Source organism: Ictidomys tridecemlineatus, chromosome 8 (genome assembly GCF_052094955.1).
Source record: "Ictidomys tridecemlineatus isolate mIctTri1 chromosome 8, mIctTri1.hap1, whole genome shotgun sequence".
In the NCBI taxonomy this organism is placed as follows: domain Eukaryota; kingdom Metazoa; phylum Chordata; class Mammalia; order Rodentia; family Sciuridae; genus Ictidomys; species Ictidomys tridecemlineatus.
In genome coordinates this window covers 157,064,441-157,082,519 of record NC_135484.1, presented here as the reverse complement: position 1 = coordinate 157,082,519, position 18,079 = coordinate 157,064,441, and the positions used below count along the sequence as shown (strand labels likewise).

General features: G+C 34.6%; 1 protein-coding gene across 1 annotated transcript in view; it reads left to right on the top strand.

Annotated features, from left to right (window-relative positions):
- The first annotated feature begins 6 nt into the window (after positions 1-6).
- LOC144366403 (uncharacterized) overlaps positions 7-18,079 on the top strand; it is a 30,480-nt gene continuing 12,407 nt past the window's right edge. The window contains exon 1 of the mRNA XM_078020665.1: positions 7-158. Within this exon, the coding sequence (XP_077876791.1) occupies positions 99-158 (60 nt within the window). The 5' untranslated portion in view covers positions 7-98. The remainder of the gene's footprint in view (positions 159-18,079) is intronic.

Here is an 18,079-nt window from a genome sequence, read left to right as displayed (position 1 = left end):
GGCTTCCACGAACTTCCGTTCCCTTCGCGTCTGGGCCCCGCCGTTTTTTCAATCTCTTAGGCTTTCTGCCCTGGATCCGGAGCCCAGGTTTCTGTGCTATGGAGAAGCTGAAAACAAACCACAGGGAGACCGCTGAGAACCCTGAGAGCCGGGAAATGGTAAGTGTGCCTTGTATCTTGAGACTGCGGAGGAAGGTGGCTTAAGGCTGACGGGAGTGGCAATGGTGGAAACTGGGAGTCCTGGCTTGGGACGCCTCCTGGTCCTCTGCAGAGTCTTGTGGCCAGAGGGTCTCTCTGTAGCAGCTTAGCCTTCACCTCCCTGTTACTACTCTAGCGAGGCTTAGATCAGCAGTTGAAATCCTGGGCATGTTGTTCCATAATTGTATCGTGTTTTCAGCTTCTTTCTAAAGCCCTTTGTGGGCTTCCAGATCCCAGCAGTCCAGCATGACTCCAGATTGCACAGTGAAGACTGAGATAATTATCAGGAGAACCCCAAATCCATTTGTTGTACTCATGCATGAGAGAGGCTGTTGATTTTAGGGCTGGTTACTCATGAGGGTTTGTTTGTTTGTTTATATATTTATTTATTGTGTGTGTGTGTGTGGGGGGGTGTTTCTTTTTGGTACCAGAAATTCAACTCGGAGGTGTTCATCCACTGATTCACATTTCCACCCCTTTTTAAAATATTTTTATTTAGAAACAGGTTCCCTTTGAATTTCTTAGGGCCTCACAAATTTGATGATGCTGGCTTTTAACTCATTCTCTTCATGAGTCCTGAGATTTTTAAATGTAGGGGAAGCAGTATCTCAAATTGAGAACAAACATCTGAAATCCAGAACTTCAGTTTAGCTCTCCATGGGTCTCAGAGTAAACCCCTAGTTTTCTAGCTCTCTGTTCACATATCCAAAACTAGGGTTCTCTGTTCACAGAGAATAAGTAATAAAATAGAATAGATAGTATAATGACCTTGTAATGTGGATAATGGGTCTCAAACACACCTGGCTGCTAACTGAAGGATATGTTAATGAGCACCATTAAGGCCTATTTCAAATGTAAAAGACCTTGAAGCCCACTTGTGGGAACACCTTCAAAAAAGTCCTTTGTCCCAGGGGTGATTCCTGATTGAATTTGAACATAAAAGAATTGGTCACAGAAAGAATGAAAGTGAACCCCTGTGGTAGTTAGGATGCCTTTTCCAAAGCCTATTCTAAATGCATTATGCTCCGTGTTCTGCCCAAAACAATTAGTAAACTTCTAAGATGGCACATCAAGATGAGTTTTTTTTTTTTTTTTTCTGGTATCATTCCTCATATCACATAGCGGGAATTCTATTTCTTAGATTTTTTTTCTTCAAAATTTATGAGACAAGCACCCAGATTCAATTGGCAAACTGAGAAATTTTGCTTCATCTCAAAACTCCACTTTCAGCATTATCAATCATTATTTTTTCATATTTTATTTTAATTGGATGCATCATTTATGTTTTTCTACAAGAAATGAAGGGCATTTTAAAAAGAGTTTAATTTATCATTCTGAGATTTTGACATCATGAGAAGAAAGCAGAATAAAATTAGGTGACATTAAAAAGAATAAATCTCTCCTAAATGAGGTTTATGTGTCCCAATTAGTAAATTTTAAAAACTGTAATGGGTCATCAATTGATGTTTTGTTTATTTATTAATGTATTTGTTTGTTTACTTATTTGTGGCCAGACCATTTTATTAAAATAACCCACAGAAGGGGCTGGTGTTGTGGCTGAGCTATAGAGCACTCACCTAGCACGTGAAATGTCCTGGGTTGGATCCTCAGCACCACATAAAAATAAATAAATAAATAACCCACAGAAACATGCCAAACATTTCAGGAAATTCTTTTCTTCTGGTGTGGCAGGAAAAATAAAAGTGGGACTAACTTGAATTTAAATTACATGTAAGTTCAATCTCTCTCTCTCTCTCTGTACTGGGGATTGACCCCAGGGCCTCATGCTTAGAATGCAAGCACTCTACAAGCTGAGCTATTTACTCAGCCTCATTTTTTTGGGGAGGGCGGAGGGGGGAGATGAGCAATTAAAGTCAGGGGCACTCTACCACTGAGCTACATTCCTTCCCTTATTATTTTACTTAGAGACAGGGTTTGAGTTGCTTAGTGCCTCACCATTGCTGAGACTAGTTTTGAATTCATGTTCCTTATGTTTCAGTCTTGTAAACAGCTGATATTACAAGCATGCACCACCATGCCTGACCAATTTCAATCTTACAGGCTAAAGTACACAGCAAATTAGATCAAAGTCCATGTCAATAACTCGGTACATTATTAAAATATATATATATATATATATATATATATATATATATACATATATATATATATGTATATATATATATTTTTTTTTCTTAGTTGTTGATAGACCTATATTTTATTTACTTATATGTGGAGCTGAGAATTGAACCCAGTGCCTCACATGTGCCAGACAAGTGAGCTACCACTGAGCCCCAGCCCCAGCCCCCTGGAACACTTTTTATGGGGGATATTGGAGATTGAACTCAGGAACACTTGACTACTAAGACACATCCCCAGGGTTTTTTTTTTTTTTTTTTTTTTTTTGCTTTATTTAGAGACAAGATCTCACTGAGTTTCTTAGCACCTCATTTTTGCTAAGGCTGGCTTTGAACTTTTGACACATCTTCCTCAGCCTCTTCAGCAACTGTAATTACAGGCTTGCACCAACACACCCAGCCCCTGGTACATTTTTAATACCTGTTTTACATAGATTTTAACCAGTAGCCTTAACTTTTTTCTAGTATATGTTTGATTTGAATCCATAACCCAGAAATCAGTGAAACAGAATCTATTTTTTATCTCTAACACTGCTTTCAGTTATGACAGTGTCTGAGTTAAAATTTCCCATTAAAGAATCTACTATGTGTTGTGTTCTCATTCTGACCTCCCATATGACCTAGTTCTGAGTTTTAGAATATCTGAAACAAGGTTTCCAGAGATTCCATTTTTTTTGGAGTATTTAGAAAATACCACTCTCTGAGTTTTGCCTTCTAGGGACCAGTTTGAATTTTAAGTGTGAGCTTCTGAAGGGATGGACTAATTGGATGCTTTGCAGCTGGAAGGCATTTCTGATATACTCTCTATCTAAAAGGTACTTCATTTTTTTTATTAGATACTGTGAATAAAGATACAATAAAAATAGACATGTGGCAATCTTTAGCAAAAGGATTCAAATTTCTTTACATATATATCCAAAGTTATTATTAGTGGATTGTATGACTTTTTTTTTACCAAGAATTATCATTTATATCTTTTTATTTATTTAAATACTGGAGATTATCCCCAGGGCACTTTACCTGTATGCTACATACCCAGTCTCCAACACTTTTATTTATTTATTTATTTTTGAGAGAGGGTTTTACTGAGTTTCTTAGGACCTTGCCAAGTTCTTGAGGCTGGACTTTAACTTGAGAATAAACCCCTAGTTTTCTACCTCTTATCCTCCTAAGCCACTGTGAGTTCAGGCATGTAGAACTTTGCACTGCTACCCCAAATTATTACTAGTGGATTATGTGGCATTTTTATTTTGGGCTTTTAAAGAACCTTAACACTTTTATAAAAAATATATTTATTGGTTTTATATTGTCACCAACATTTTTACATATTTGTGTACCCTAAAATCCCTATTAATTATGAGATATTTACTTGTTTTTTTTTGGTTTGGTGCTGAATATTGAACCCAGGGGTACATATCACTGAGACACATCCACATTACTTTTTATGTTATATTTTGAGACAGGCTCTCACTAAGTTGATTGTAGCCTTGTTATGTTAATGAGGCTGTCTTTGAACTAACAATTCTCCTGCATCATTTTTCATAGCTTCTAGAATTTCAGGCATATGCCACCATACATGACAATTTTAGATTTTTATAATAGCCATTCCAACATTTTCTGCATAGGCTGCAGAAAATCCATTTGATTAATGCATTAAATCCCTGAGGCAAGTTTATGTGAAGTAGCCAATGTAGGAGTGCTGTGTAAAGATTAGCAAGGATTGTGGAATGTGATAGACATTATTATCTAAAGTACATATATGAAGATAGGAATTGATGTGAACATACTTATGATGTGAATATACATATGAAAAATTGTTCTATATGTGCAATAAGAATTGCGATGCATTCCGCTGTCATGTATTTAAAAAATAAAACAAAATTAAAGATTTCTTTATATGTATTGCTGAAAGTCAAACTCAGTGCTTTGCACATGCTAGCAAAGTAGTCTACCACTGAGACACAACTCCAGTCCTTGTACCCAGCTTTTTATACTCTGTAGTAGTCAGAAACAACTTTAAAAATTGCATTTATATCACTTTTCCTAGTACAGTAATGTATTGCTAACTAAACTTATTCTTAGTATTTTAAAAAAAAAATAATCTAATGGATGACTGTTATTTTTTTCCAGAGATTATTTTATCACTTCTTTAGGGCTTGGTGAAGGGTCTTCTTTTTTTCAGAATGTAGATGTCTCCTATTATCAAATGGTTCCATGCTAAGTGTGTTGAAAATAATGATTCTGAAAGTTTACAATTCACACATTTCCAAGACTATAGGGGAAAGGGAAAGGAAAATATTCACAACCAAGAAACCATTTCCCATGGAAGCATAGTATCAGTGTCCAACCTGGAGTGTAATCCAGATCTTTCAGTGATAAGGTTGTTTAAGAAATACAAATGTAGGTTTTTGGGATCCTGTAAAGTACACTCAATGGCTTTAAATCATTTACTGTTCTTCGAAATAAAATTTCTACTACCTACTTAAATAATAAAACACTATGATTGAGAAAGGTGAATGAGACTGAAGTTCTGTGGAGGTACTAAGATTGACCTTTAATTATAGTTTATAAATAGTCAAATAAGAAGGGCCTTAGAGTTGTCTCATCTTTTCCAACGCATGATATGGAATACTTAGATGAACTGACATGAAATAATGAAAATGCATTTCAGGGAAGTGATATCGCAGAAATTTTCAGGGTAGAATCTTGGAAATGTGGGAAAAATATATTCATATACATATGCATTTCTATTGAAAAAATAAGTGATAAATACATGAGTATGAGAGTAAATTCAGTGTGCCTCATGCATTGTAGGTTGAAGGTAATGATAAAGGAGTAACTGAGGGATCCAGAACTCTATAATTGTGGGAGATATTAATAGCAATTTAGAAAAAGAAAATATAGTTAAATCCCTTTAGATTTGCCTCTGTCCTCTGTTCTTCTTATAAATTTAATTCTGTCAAATGAGATTATGTGGGTATGGTTCTCTCTGAATTTATGTTTTCTCTTGTTTTTAGGATTTTGTCAGCTATGTCATGTAAAGCCCTGTCCTAAACTCACTTTGGGGCTCTTTTACCACCTGTTCTGGACTGCAGAGCAGAGACTCACCTCACTCATTCTGTGCAATGAATTGACTTTTGTCAATCTTTGCAAACAATGGTTGGGAGAACAAGGATATTGGAGGTCTTTCATATCCTATAATATGGTTGTCAGACCCTGTGGGTTAAAGGGTAGTTACTTGCTATGTTAGAAACATCTTCCCTATGAGAAGGGCTTATCTATATTTTATGTTTTGGAAGCCCCATAAACACAGAAGAGAAGCATTTATGGTCATAAACAAAGGAATGCCAGAAGCCATTAGATGTGAGAAAATAAAAAAAAAAAATCTTAGAACTTTCAGAGGTAAAAAGTTTATTTCTGTTTTCTATAAGAAAACTAAAATTTCTCTTTGGCCTGACAATATTTTGATGTTTTAAACTTGCTTGCAATTTCTACCTGTGTTTTGAATTCACCTATGCCTGGCTATCCCTTACCAGATATCAACCCTCTCTAAAACCTTACTGGTGCCTCATAAATCCTGGCTCCCACTGACCAAAATACAATTCTCTCTAAATCTCAGTGGCAGCTCATAAATTCTAATGTCTGGAGCTGAATTTATTCCCTCCCTTGAAATGTTAGCCATGTAGATCCTTTACCAGCTATCTGCCTTTGTATTATGATTGTCAAAATCTTGTTAGCTGTAAGTACCTTAGACACCCACTTCCTTTGTAACCTTTTGTGCTGTAAAAACTTTTTCTTGAAGGTCTGGGGGATTATCTCTAGCATGGGATCTTGTAAGAGACAGTCCTGGCCAGCTTTTGTGTACACGATACAATCTTGATTTAATTTGATTTAAGATTTGAGTTGGTGGTCTTTTCTTTGTGTTTTGGTTCAACATTAACCTTTTTTTTTTTTTTTAACTTCACTGTAAATAAAACCAAAGAACACAACAAAACTCCTGTAAATGAGCCAGGTGCATAATAATAGTCATTCTTTCCTGAAAGCACAGTATTCATTAAAGAAATAATATAAGCTTAAAAATTAAAAGATAGCTCAAATATCAAGGAAGTTTAGGAGTTAGAAATTTTTTCTTTCAGAATATAGGTAGTAAAATAGGAAAAAAGATAAAATGTGAAGCATAAATATATTAAGTAATATGCAAATAATCACCAAAATATTTATTACAATAAAAAATCTACAGAAATGGTTCAAAAGAAGCAGTCTTTTTGTCAGGAAATAAACATTTGGACAGGAATGGAAGTTTTGGTTCTCTTTTTAAGTAGTTTTACTCATAGTGAATAATCTTTACACTATTTCTGCATTTTACTGGTTGGAATTAATTATAATTCATATATCTGTGAAAAAGGTACTGAATGCAGAAAAATATTATTGCTCATGTTTAAATCCCGTACATTATTTGATCTTTCCCTTTTTAAACTAAAAATCTGCATAAAACCATTTCTTAATAAATATCTTTATCTCTGTATATTAGCAGCAACTGAGTTATAAAATTTGCTATGATAACTTGTCTCTTCATGTACTTAAAGACTATGAATTTGCTGCTTAGCATTTAGGTATAATTTTTTTATGGTGTTCTATAGTTATTTACGTCTCTGTGCCAAGTTTTATACCAAGCTCTTAGTATGTACCTTAATTACTCTGTGTAGCAATGTAGGATCCATGTCTTATTTGTGACACTTTGTACTCAGAACTGTGTCTAAAGGGAAATATGTACAAGACGATTATTCAGGAAAAAAAAATGTATCTAATACTTTATTTTATATTTATTTATATATTTATGTATACATATTATTTTTATTATTTAGAAACACTTTGGTCTTAAACTACACTGATTCTAGTGTATTTTAACTTGAATTGGTTGTGAAAAACAAACTAATAAGACTTTTCTCTTTGTTGTTTGGTGATTTCTGCAACCTCAGGAACCTAGTGAATAATGGCAGAAATAAATAAGTAATTCTCTAGTTTGAGGCAGAATCATCAAACTAGATGATGTTTTGCTTCTGCTTTCTATCTTGATCATTAGACACATACCTTTAAATTTACATAGAACACTTTTGGAATTCTGTTCTGTTAGTTCTTCTAAAAAAATCAAAAAAAGTGAAAAATAATGCAGGAAAGATAAATAATTAATTTAAAGCAATTCATTTCTTAAATAATTTTTTTAAATTACAAAAAGTTCTGAAAAGTTAGAAAAGTTAAAAGATTTAGAAATAGCCTAAGGCAACTTCTCTTTTGCTCAGGACAGTAGACTATATTTCTAACTCATTCCTCTCTAGAATTGGACTGTGTGCAAATATGAAAAAAAAAAAAAAGTGCTAAGATGCCCCACATGGCTTATAAGTTTTAAAATCCTGACAGGAGCTCAATTCTGCCATTTTTCTGCTTTACAAAGTACAAAATCTTAAATTTGTATACTTAACAAACATTTGCGGAAATGTAATTTAAAATGACCTAAAAAAATGAAAAAATCATTGAAGGACTGACCCACTGAACATGAGGGACTTATAGTATCGAAGCCCTTATATTAAATGTCTTTTTATCATTGTCAAAATTTTCCACGTTTATATTATCAATATATTAATCAAAATTTTTATGCATTTAATAACAAATATCTTAGTTCTTATTTTACTCAGTCTTTTAAAAAATTAGTAATAATTAATATTAATAATTTAATGCTCATGCTTGTTAAAGTATGAAACATATACTTTAAAAGCTATGGCTATAGCAAGTGAAAAATCCAGCCTAATTTCCTCTTAATATTGGAAGCCATCTCATCACAAAGGCATGAAAAGTTAATTTTTGCTTCATTATAAATTACTGTGATTTGTAAACTTGCTTGAAATGTCTGCCAGTGCCTTGAACTCACCCATGTCTGGTTTTCCCCAATGAGATAACAACTCTCCCTGAAACTTTAGTGATGACTCATAAATTCTGGCTTTCCATGACCAAATAACAACTCACTCTGAAACTTTAGTGGTGCATCATACATTCTGATGTTGTGATCTAAACTTACTCCCTAAGTGCTGAACCATTTAGACCATTAACCTACTACATGCCTTTGCATTATGCTTGTCAAAATCTTGTTGTGCATGTAAGGTCTCAAACACCCCCATTTTGCAATTTTTTGTGCTATAAAACTGGAGTCCTAGAGAACTGGAGTGCTGTCTTCTTTTCCCATGGGTTTCAGGAGAGACTGTTATGCTCAAATGCGGGACCCCCAGAAGACCACCAGAGACCAAGATAGATGTTTGCAGCAAATAAGTGTTTATTGTGAGCTAGCTCAGTCCTCCACACACAGCAACTGGTGGCTTAGAGGCCTTGAGCCCAGGGTTTGCAGCAGTTTTATAACTCTTTGGGAAAGGCAGGTACCCCACATACATCATAACATCTCTTAGCAAATCATCACACACCTTGGGAAAATCATTAACAACTCTAAAACATGATTAGTCCATTCACTGGTGAGAACAAGTTGGGTAAGGGTGATTGGTTAGTACAAGATGGGGATTCATTTGAATAGATTGGCTTAGGCCATAAGGGGAGTATGTGCTGAACGATATGATTTCCCAAAATGTTATCAACCACCATAAAGTACTGGGAAGGTCATCTAGCATCTCAGGTATTTTCCCTGTCTCATGCTGATTGGTGGCTGCTAGGGGGTTGCTATGGATCCCCACCTAACCTGACTGAGTCAGGGACACCAGGCACAGCAGATCTCTCCTGTTATTTGTAGATAAACAACTCAGCAGGGTGGGTATGAGCCTAGGAGTGCTCTGTGTGTCTTTCCAAGGACAAGAGTCATGCCCCCTTCCTTGGACAGTCTTTGCTCTGGGGTAGAGGTTAGTTTCTCACCTTGTACCTTATGTTTTTCTTTTTTTTAATTTTTTAATTTTTTTAGCTGTAGCTGGACACAATACTTTTATTTCACTTATTTATTTTTTATGTGGTACTGAGGATTGAACCCAGGGTCTTGCACATGGAATGAGAGCACTCTACTGCTGAGCCACAATCCCAGCCCCTTATGTGTTGTTTTTATTGGGCATTTTTACTTTAGGGGGTTTCTTCCCAAAATCATGGCATTTGCAGGGAAATGGATGACACTAGAGCAGATTATGCTAAATGAAGCTAGTCAATCCCTACAAAACAAATGCTAAGTGTCATCTTTGATATAAGGAGAGCAACTAAGTACAGAGCAGGGAGGAAGAGCATGAGAAGAAGATTAACATTAAACCAGGATGACAGGTGGGAGGAAAAGGGAGAGAGAAGGGAAATTGCATGGAAATGGAAGGAGACCCTCATTGTTATACAAAATTACATATAAGAGGAGGTGAAGGGAAAGGGGGAAAAAAACAAGGGAGAGAAATGAAGTACAGTAGATGGGATAGAGAGAGAAGATGGGAGGAGAGGGGAGGGGTGATAGTAGAGGATAGGAAAGAGCAGAATACAACAGACACTAGTATGGCTGTATGTAAAAACATGGATGTGTAACAGATGTGACTCTGCAATCTGTCTACAGGGGAAAAATGGGAGTTCATAACCAACTTGAATCAAATGTATGAAATATGACATGTCAAGAGCTATGTAATGTTTTGAACAACTAATAAAAAAAAAAGAACTCAAAAAAAAAAAAAGCAGCACTCAATGACCCTTAACTCGTCCACTGGGCCACTATGTCCTCAGTCCTACTGGCCAACCAGGTGGGGAACATGTCAGTAGCAGAGACTCTTTGCTGCCTTCCTTATGCTCAAAGGGCATCCTCAGCACCTGCATAAAATACTATGTGGCAGGGGTGTTCCTGCAGCCCAGATGCTAGAGATTGACAGGTGGAATAATTATCAAAATCAAATCTCCAAGGGCCATTTCCTGCAGGAGAGGAGCTGTCATTTTTGGGTACCTAATTTCCTTTTGAGCCAGCTAATTTTCATTTTGACTTTCTTTTATTTTTACTTTCTTCATTGTTATTATTTTGTTAAAGTTAGGTGAACTGAGGGATACTGTACTACTTATCCATATCCTTGGTAGTGAAGCCAGATTTACAGATAGGTAGTTAGTGTAGTTAGGTAAATCAGGTCTAATATTCAATAAAATCAAGAATGAACACCATATTGAGAATGGAGTCCAGGAAAAGGGGAATTGAAAATGTCCCAAGGCCCTGAGCCCATCCCAAGGAAATTGTAATGAAGCAGCTCACAGCAAACATGGAGATGCTATCCAAAAGCCCTTCCTGCCCAGATTATTCCTTCTGCCCACCTGTCCTCCACACTTTGGGCCTTCCCACCTACATTTCATCACTGCAAGAAAACAGAATAAAGGACAACAATGTGACAGGAATGCAGGATAGCTGAAGGAATACCTTAGCTATAAAAAAGTTAAAAAGACCTTAGCTTTAAAAACCACCACCACCACCAACAACAACAAAAAACCCTTCCATGGATTCTACCTCTTGGGTCCCTTTTTTCCTCTGGGGAGAAGTCTTTTCTACTGTCCTTTAATAAAGCTTCTATTTTCCACTCTAAACTTGCCTTGTTGTACTTCTCTGGTGTTACACTTCAGCATTGGGGAAGAAAGGACTCTTCACCAGTAAACAGCCCTAACATGTTTAAATTTATTTTGAGAAAGGTCCTAGCTAAGTTGCTAAGATTATTTTTGTTATGGTTTGATTTATCTAGACTTTGCTATTGCAATAAAGCATACTGTTTTTACATGCATAAGTATTCATATGGGGATCTTATTTATACTGTGATTCTTTGATGATTATTGTAATATTATAATTTCACAATATATGTGAATACTTGGTTATGATAAGTTCTTTTTTTTTGCTCTTATAATTGAAAAGGTTTTTGGCTAAAGTTACTTATAATTTTGTAGATGAATTTTAAAAATGTATGCTTTACTTTCTTTTTTTTTTTAAAGAGAGAGTGAGAGAGGAGAGAGAGAATTTTTAATATTTATTTTTTATTTCTCGGCAGACACAACATCTTTGTTGGTATGTGGTGCTGAGGATCGAACTCGGGCCGCATGCATGCCAGGCGAGCGTGCTACCGCTTGAGCCACATTCCCAGCTCTGCTTTACTTAAAGTTTGTTGATCTTTTTTATTATTGCATTTTTCTTGTATTTAATAGTCAGGTTTATTTTGACATAACCATAAAACATGGAATATAATTTGCTCCACCTTAAGTTTCCAATAATTCCCCTTTTCCTATTCTCATACTTTCTTCTATTGTATATTTATTTATAGTTTTTTTTAAATTATTGCTTTATAGAATACACATAAAAATAGACTTCACTGTGATATATTCATATTTGTACATAGCAATTTTTGTGAGATATATTGTGGGTTAATTTGGGGGAAAATTATCACCTTTATAATGATGAGTTTTATCATCTGTACATGGGATGTATAATTTAGTCTTCTATGTGCTTTTTGTGACTTTTATTTTCTCATAAGTTCTGCAGATTTTGTTTCTAAAAATGTACATATGTGAAATACCACTTGCATAAGGCACCTATGTAAAATTTATATATAGTGTTTTCTGCTGTGTTTTAGACTGGATATTTTATGAACTATGACTGGCCCTAGTGACCATTTTTTTTCCTACAGATTATTTTTTATCTCTTCCAAGATGTGTATTGTATTGAGCCATGCCCTTGGGCTTCAAATGTTTGCATGAGTACCATTGGATACTTATATGTTATCAAGGTCCCATATGCTCTAATTTCAGTAAGTCTCTGTGATGGGAAGTATCATGTATATTCAATAGCAAAATCGTTTCCACAAATAGATACTAATTTAAACTTCTTTTGAGGTGATGATTATTCATTTGTTTTAAATGTTCATCAATATTACTTAATTTTTCCCATGATGGGTTTTTATTTTGCATTTCTTTAATTTGTAAAGATTTTGAATTTTTATACTTAATCTCTTGTATAAATTTGCATTCAAATTTCTGACCTTTATATCTTTTTGGCTTAAAAGATGAGAAAATGGATCAAATAATGCAGCTAGAGTTTGATTTCAAAAAAAAGAAAAAAGATTTAAATTATTTTTTAAAATTGCCTTTTTTCTTTCCTCATTATTTATTATAGGTTTCTTGTATGATTGTAAGTGTAGGTTATGTAAAGTGGATTCTAGGGCTTATCTTTGGAAATTACTACAAGAAAAAACAATAAGAAATATCTCTACACTATGGCTGCAGCAAAATGAGTAAATTTCCTAAAATCATATGGTAATTAAATTGTTAAATGACATATTTACTAAATATCCACTCCTTAAAGAATTTTCTTCTGGAATATTTTTGGCAGTGAATCATGAATTCTATTATCTGGATTTGGGGGTTTAATATAAAATCATATGGACTGAAATTTGGCCAATCCTAAAAATATTCATACATAATTTGTTGTTTACTTAATGATATGTTGTGGAGATAGCAACTAATGAACATATCTATTTTTAGAAATAGTTACTTTTTTTCTTTTCAGTTTCTAATTTATTTCCTTACTGAGTCACTGAAGGCCACTGATGTGTTTCTTTTCATTTTGTAATCTCAAGGCATTTACTCTTCTAAGAAATCTGTCTTGAGAGCTCTGTTTCTGAAGAGTATCTTAACATGAAAGAAAAAAATAAAAGTATTTGTGTTGCCCCTGAAATGTATTCTCAATGCACTCTCTTCAGAATGGAGAGAAAATAATATTTCCACCGACTGACATCCCTGTGTTAGAAGCTAATTGATGGTCTTTGAAGAAATTTCATACAGTTCTGTCTCTGGGTAGTTTTCTGTGGGCTGCTGAATTTCCATTTAGTATCCAGATACCCATGTTTTTTCTTTTCTGTTTTTTTTTTTTAAAGAGAGAGTGAGAGAGGAGAGAGAGAGAGAGAGAGAGAATTTTTAATATTTATTTTTTAGTTCTCGGCGGACACAACATCTTTGTTGGTATGTGGTGCTGAGGATCAAACCTGGGCCGCACGCGTGCCAGGCGAGCGCGCTACTGCTTGAGCCACATCCCCAGCCCTCAGCTAATAATACATTGATGGTCTTTGAAGAAATTTCATACAGTTCTGTCTTTGGGTAGTTTTCTGTGGGCTGCTGAATTTCCATTTAGTATCCAGATACCCATGTTTTTTCATCTGTACAATGAGAATAATTTTAGAGGGCACAGATGAATAATGCTCTTCATGGAGGCTATGAATACCTGTATGTTCTGTAGTGCACAGCTGACAAAGGCCCTGGGAGACACTGTGCAGATACTAATTGATTAACAATTATCTGCCACTCACATAAATTTTCTTTCAAAAGCTTGTAATAACTTTAGGCATCTATGTCATCCACATTCCCAAGTATAAAAGTTTAAATCTTTCTTTTCTGAATTCCAAGTTCCAATTCTCTTGTGGTTCAATGTGGTACAAATAATTATGTTTCTTTTTTTTTTTTTACACTGTGTTTCTAATAAAAATGTTCTCAGCTCCAAACCTATATTTCCCATGTCCAGCTATGTTTAGGAAATCACATAGATTATTTTATTTGATAATTTATAAGGGAGAGTTGAGAATACTTCTTGCTTGTGTCTCCCTTCTTTAGAAACTGAACCAGAACTGTCCCTGGTCCTGAAAAGGGAGGACCAAAACCAATCAGATATATATATATATGAATGTTGATTGATTGTATATTCTCTTTTCAGATCCTTGGCCCATTTCTCGATTGGGTTATCATCATCATCATCATCATCATCATCATCATTATTATTTGCTTAGTTTTTTGATTTTTTTTATGTACCCTAGAGATTAGTGCTCTATCTGATGTGTGAGGGGTAAAATATTCCTCCTAAAATGTACTCTGTCTTCACCTCACGGATTGTTTCTTTTGCTGAGAATAAACTTTTTAGTTTGATTCTATCCCATTTATTGATTACTTGTTTTAATTCTTGTGCTATCAGTGTCTTATAGAAATTGGGGCCTAATCCCACATGATGAAGATTAGAGCCTGTGTTCAATTCCATTAGACATAGAGTATCTAGTTTAATTCCTAGGTTCTTGATACACTTGGAGTTGAGTTTTTGTGCATGGCGAGAGATAGTGGTTTGTTGAAGAGGCTATCTTTTCTCCAGTGCATGTTTTGACACCTATGTCTAACATATAATAATTATAATTTTGTGGGTAAGTCTCTGTGACCTCTATTCTGTACCATTCGTCTGCAGTCTTTTTTTTTTCCCAAATGCAATGCATTTTTTGTTACCATTGCTCTGTAGTATAGTTTAAAAATTGGTATAGTGATGCCACCTGCATTAATCTTTCTGCTAAGGATTGCTTTAGCTATTCTTGGTCTCTTATTTTTCCAGATAAATTTCATGATTGATTTTTATATTTCTATGAGGAATGCCATTAGGATTTTGATCAGAATTGCAGTAAATCTGTATAGTGCTTTTGGTAGCATTGTCATTTTGATAATATTAATTGGGTCTATTTATGAGCAAAGTAGATCTTTCCATCTTCTAAGGTCTTTTTTGATTTTTTTCTTTAGGGTTCTGTAGTTTTCCCTGTATACACCCTTCACTTCTTTCATTAAGTTGATTCCCAAGTATCTTTTTGGTTTTTTGTTTTTTGTTTTTTTGAAGCTATTGTAAATGGGGTAGTTTTTTTCATTTCTTAGAAGATTTTCACTGATATACAGAAATGCTTTTGATTTATGGGTGTTAATTTTATACCCTGCTAGTTTGCTAAATTTATTTACTAGTTTAGAAGTTTTCTGGTGGAGCTCTTTGAGTCTTCTAGGTATATAATCATATCTAGCATTTGCAGGTAAATGGATAGCATTGGAGAAGATTATGCTAAGTGTTGTTAGCCAATTAAAAAAATGCCAAATATAAGGAGCTGATTCATATTGGGGTAGGGAAGGAGAGCATGAGAGAAATAGATGGATTCTAAATAAAGAAGGGGGGGGAGGAAAAGAAAGGGTCAGGGGATTATCAAAATGGTGGAATGTGATAGAGACCATCATCAAAAGTACATGTACGAAGACACAAATTTGTATCACCATACTTTATATGCAACCAGAGATATGAAAAATTGTGTTCTATACATGGAATAAGAATTGTAATGCTTCTGTTGTCTTTTATTTTAAAAAATTGATAAAAATATGAAAAAAATGTTCATAAATTATATACATTAAATATGTGCATGTTATATATAGAATATATGCATATATATACATACACACACACACATATATATACACACACATATATGTTTATAGATCTAGGGAAAGGCAAGTCTCTTTCCTGAATTTTAAAAAATCAATTAATTTATTAATTTGTTCTAACTTGCTAATAGAGCAGAATGCATTTCACTTCATAGTATACAAATGGAGCACAAAATTTTATTTCTCTTGTTGTACAGAAAGTATAGTTACAAAACCCATGTAACTCTACTTTGTGTACAACAAGATTTTTATGTCATTCCACCATCTTACCTACCTCTATACCATCTCCCATCACCTCCCTGCACTTTGTCTTATTCAAAGTTTTTTCATTTCTTTCATGCTACCTTTCACTTCCCTCGTTGTGGATCACCATCCACTTAGCAGAGAAAACATTAGGTCTTTGGTTTAGGGGGATTGCCTTACTTGCCTTAACATGATATTCCCCAACCCTTAAGAAAAGAAAATGTTATAGACAGGCCATTGGGTCTAAGGCCACGTCATAAAATAAGAAATATACCATTAATCAATTTAAATAATAGACTCAAATCTTTGGATCTGGGGGAAAATACACACACACACACACACACACACACACACACACATACACTTTCTGGTTAAATCTCCTTGCTGTCAATCAGGGCAGTTTCTCTCTAGTTTTTTATATCTCAGGAGAAATATTGGTTAAAAAAAATGTATCTTTCACCTGTAGCTTAAAAATAAGTGATCATGTCCTTCATCTTCCTGAACTCAGGAGAAGCATAACTCTCAAATATGGTTCTGTGAACTGAGATTTTCTGTAGTCTTGACATAGTTTTGAGGGTGTTGTTCCAAAATACATATACTTTATTAGTAATATTTTAAATACATAATGGTAATTTTCACATAGTGGAAATTTTGGGTTATAGTATAAAATTCAATTTTTACTATTTTTATATGAATTCTAAAAAATAATTATCTTTCCACCTCATATAATTTTAATGTTCAATCTGTTTCCATACAAGAGAAGTGAACTGAAATTTTATAGGATTGTCACTGTATTATTTCCATCCATAAATAATGTATTTACATGTATAATCTACAAATTCAAAAGGCCTCATATGCAAGTTTAAATGCAAATGCTTTTCTGGGTTGGCTAGATTTTACTTCTCCAAGGATAACCTTGCCTTAAATTTGCTGCAGCCTGAGGATCTGGATTTCAATTTCCAGAGCCTCAAAAGAAAATAAATAAATAAATAAATGTACAGACAAGACCCTACAATTGTGACATCATTTATTTCTGGATTTAAGGTTATGTCCTGTCTCTCAAAAAACTCACTAGGCTCAGATTGAGCATATGAAGACATAAGTTGTGTCCAATCAGGAGCCCTTATATAAGTATTGTCCAATCTACACATTTCAGTAAAGAGAAACAAGTTTTGACCATCTGGTGTAAAGTCTGCCAGAGTGGGTATCCATTTCTAGGCTCCCTCACTTATGTTCAGTGAACCTGATTTTTCCTCCTGTATAGGTACTTTGTGATTTATAGAGAGGACATGTGGTTCCTAAAAATACAGTAAATGATGAGTGTGCAGTGAAATCCTGAGACTGGATGGTGAGTCTGGTTGAAACTGGCTGCACTGACTATGGTGGGAACTGGCAATGGTGGACTAGAATCCCTGGTGTAATCTTTGGTTTCTGGAGTCCTGCGTCTTCTGAGAAAGGTCAGCTATGAGTCTCCACTGGTCAGTCAACTGGACCATATATTAACAGTAGACCCGGAAGTCCTGTATATCCTATAGAATATCTTCAGCCCTACCTTAAATTCTATGTGAGAACATTTGTGGCAATATTTCCGAATCTTCTCAGATTGTGTTGTGGATTCTGGAGTGGGGAGATCATCACAATCACAACTCCATATATTTTTTTCCTTCAGGAGGCAGGTGAGATACTCTATAGGTATCTCAGTTTTTCTTTCCTCCTGAATTCATTCTTCTCCTTTTTGGAGATTGTGGTATTGTGGATTGAGCCAGAGGTACTGTGCCACTTAGCTACATACCTGGTAGTTTTTTTTTATTATTATTATTAATTTTTCTTTATCTTCAGACAGTTGCTGAGTGTGATTTTAAATTTGTGCACCAGTATTGTGAGTTGTACTTATATATAACTTTAGCTTCCTGTTCAATGACAACTTCCCTTTCCCGGTATTATCAGTTACATTTTTGCAGTATTATCACTTACTTTACCCATCTTATATTTCAAATGAACATGGTATTTTCAATTGTTATACCAAAAACTGGATGAGACTTTAAAGTATTTTTTTCTCTCTGAGTGCAATGATGCATGCATATTAATTCCAGAGACTCAAGTGCCTAAGTCAGTAAGATTTCAGTTTCAAGTTAAACATCAGGAACTTAGGTAGACCAATTAGACAATTAGAAAAACCTGTCTCAAAATTTTAAAACATGGCTGGGTATGTAGCCCAGAATTAACATGCTCCTGTTTCAAATCTCCAGC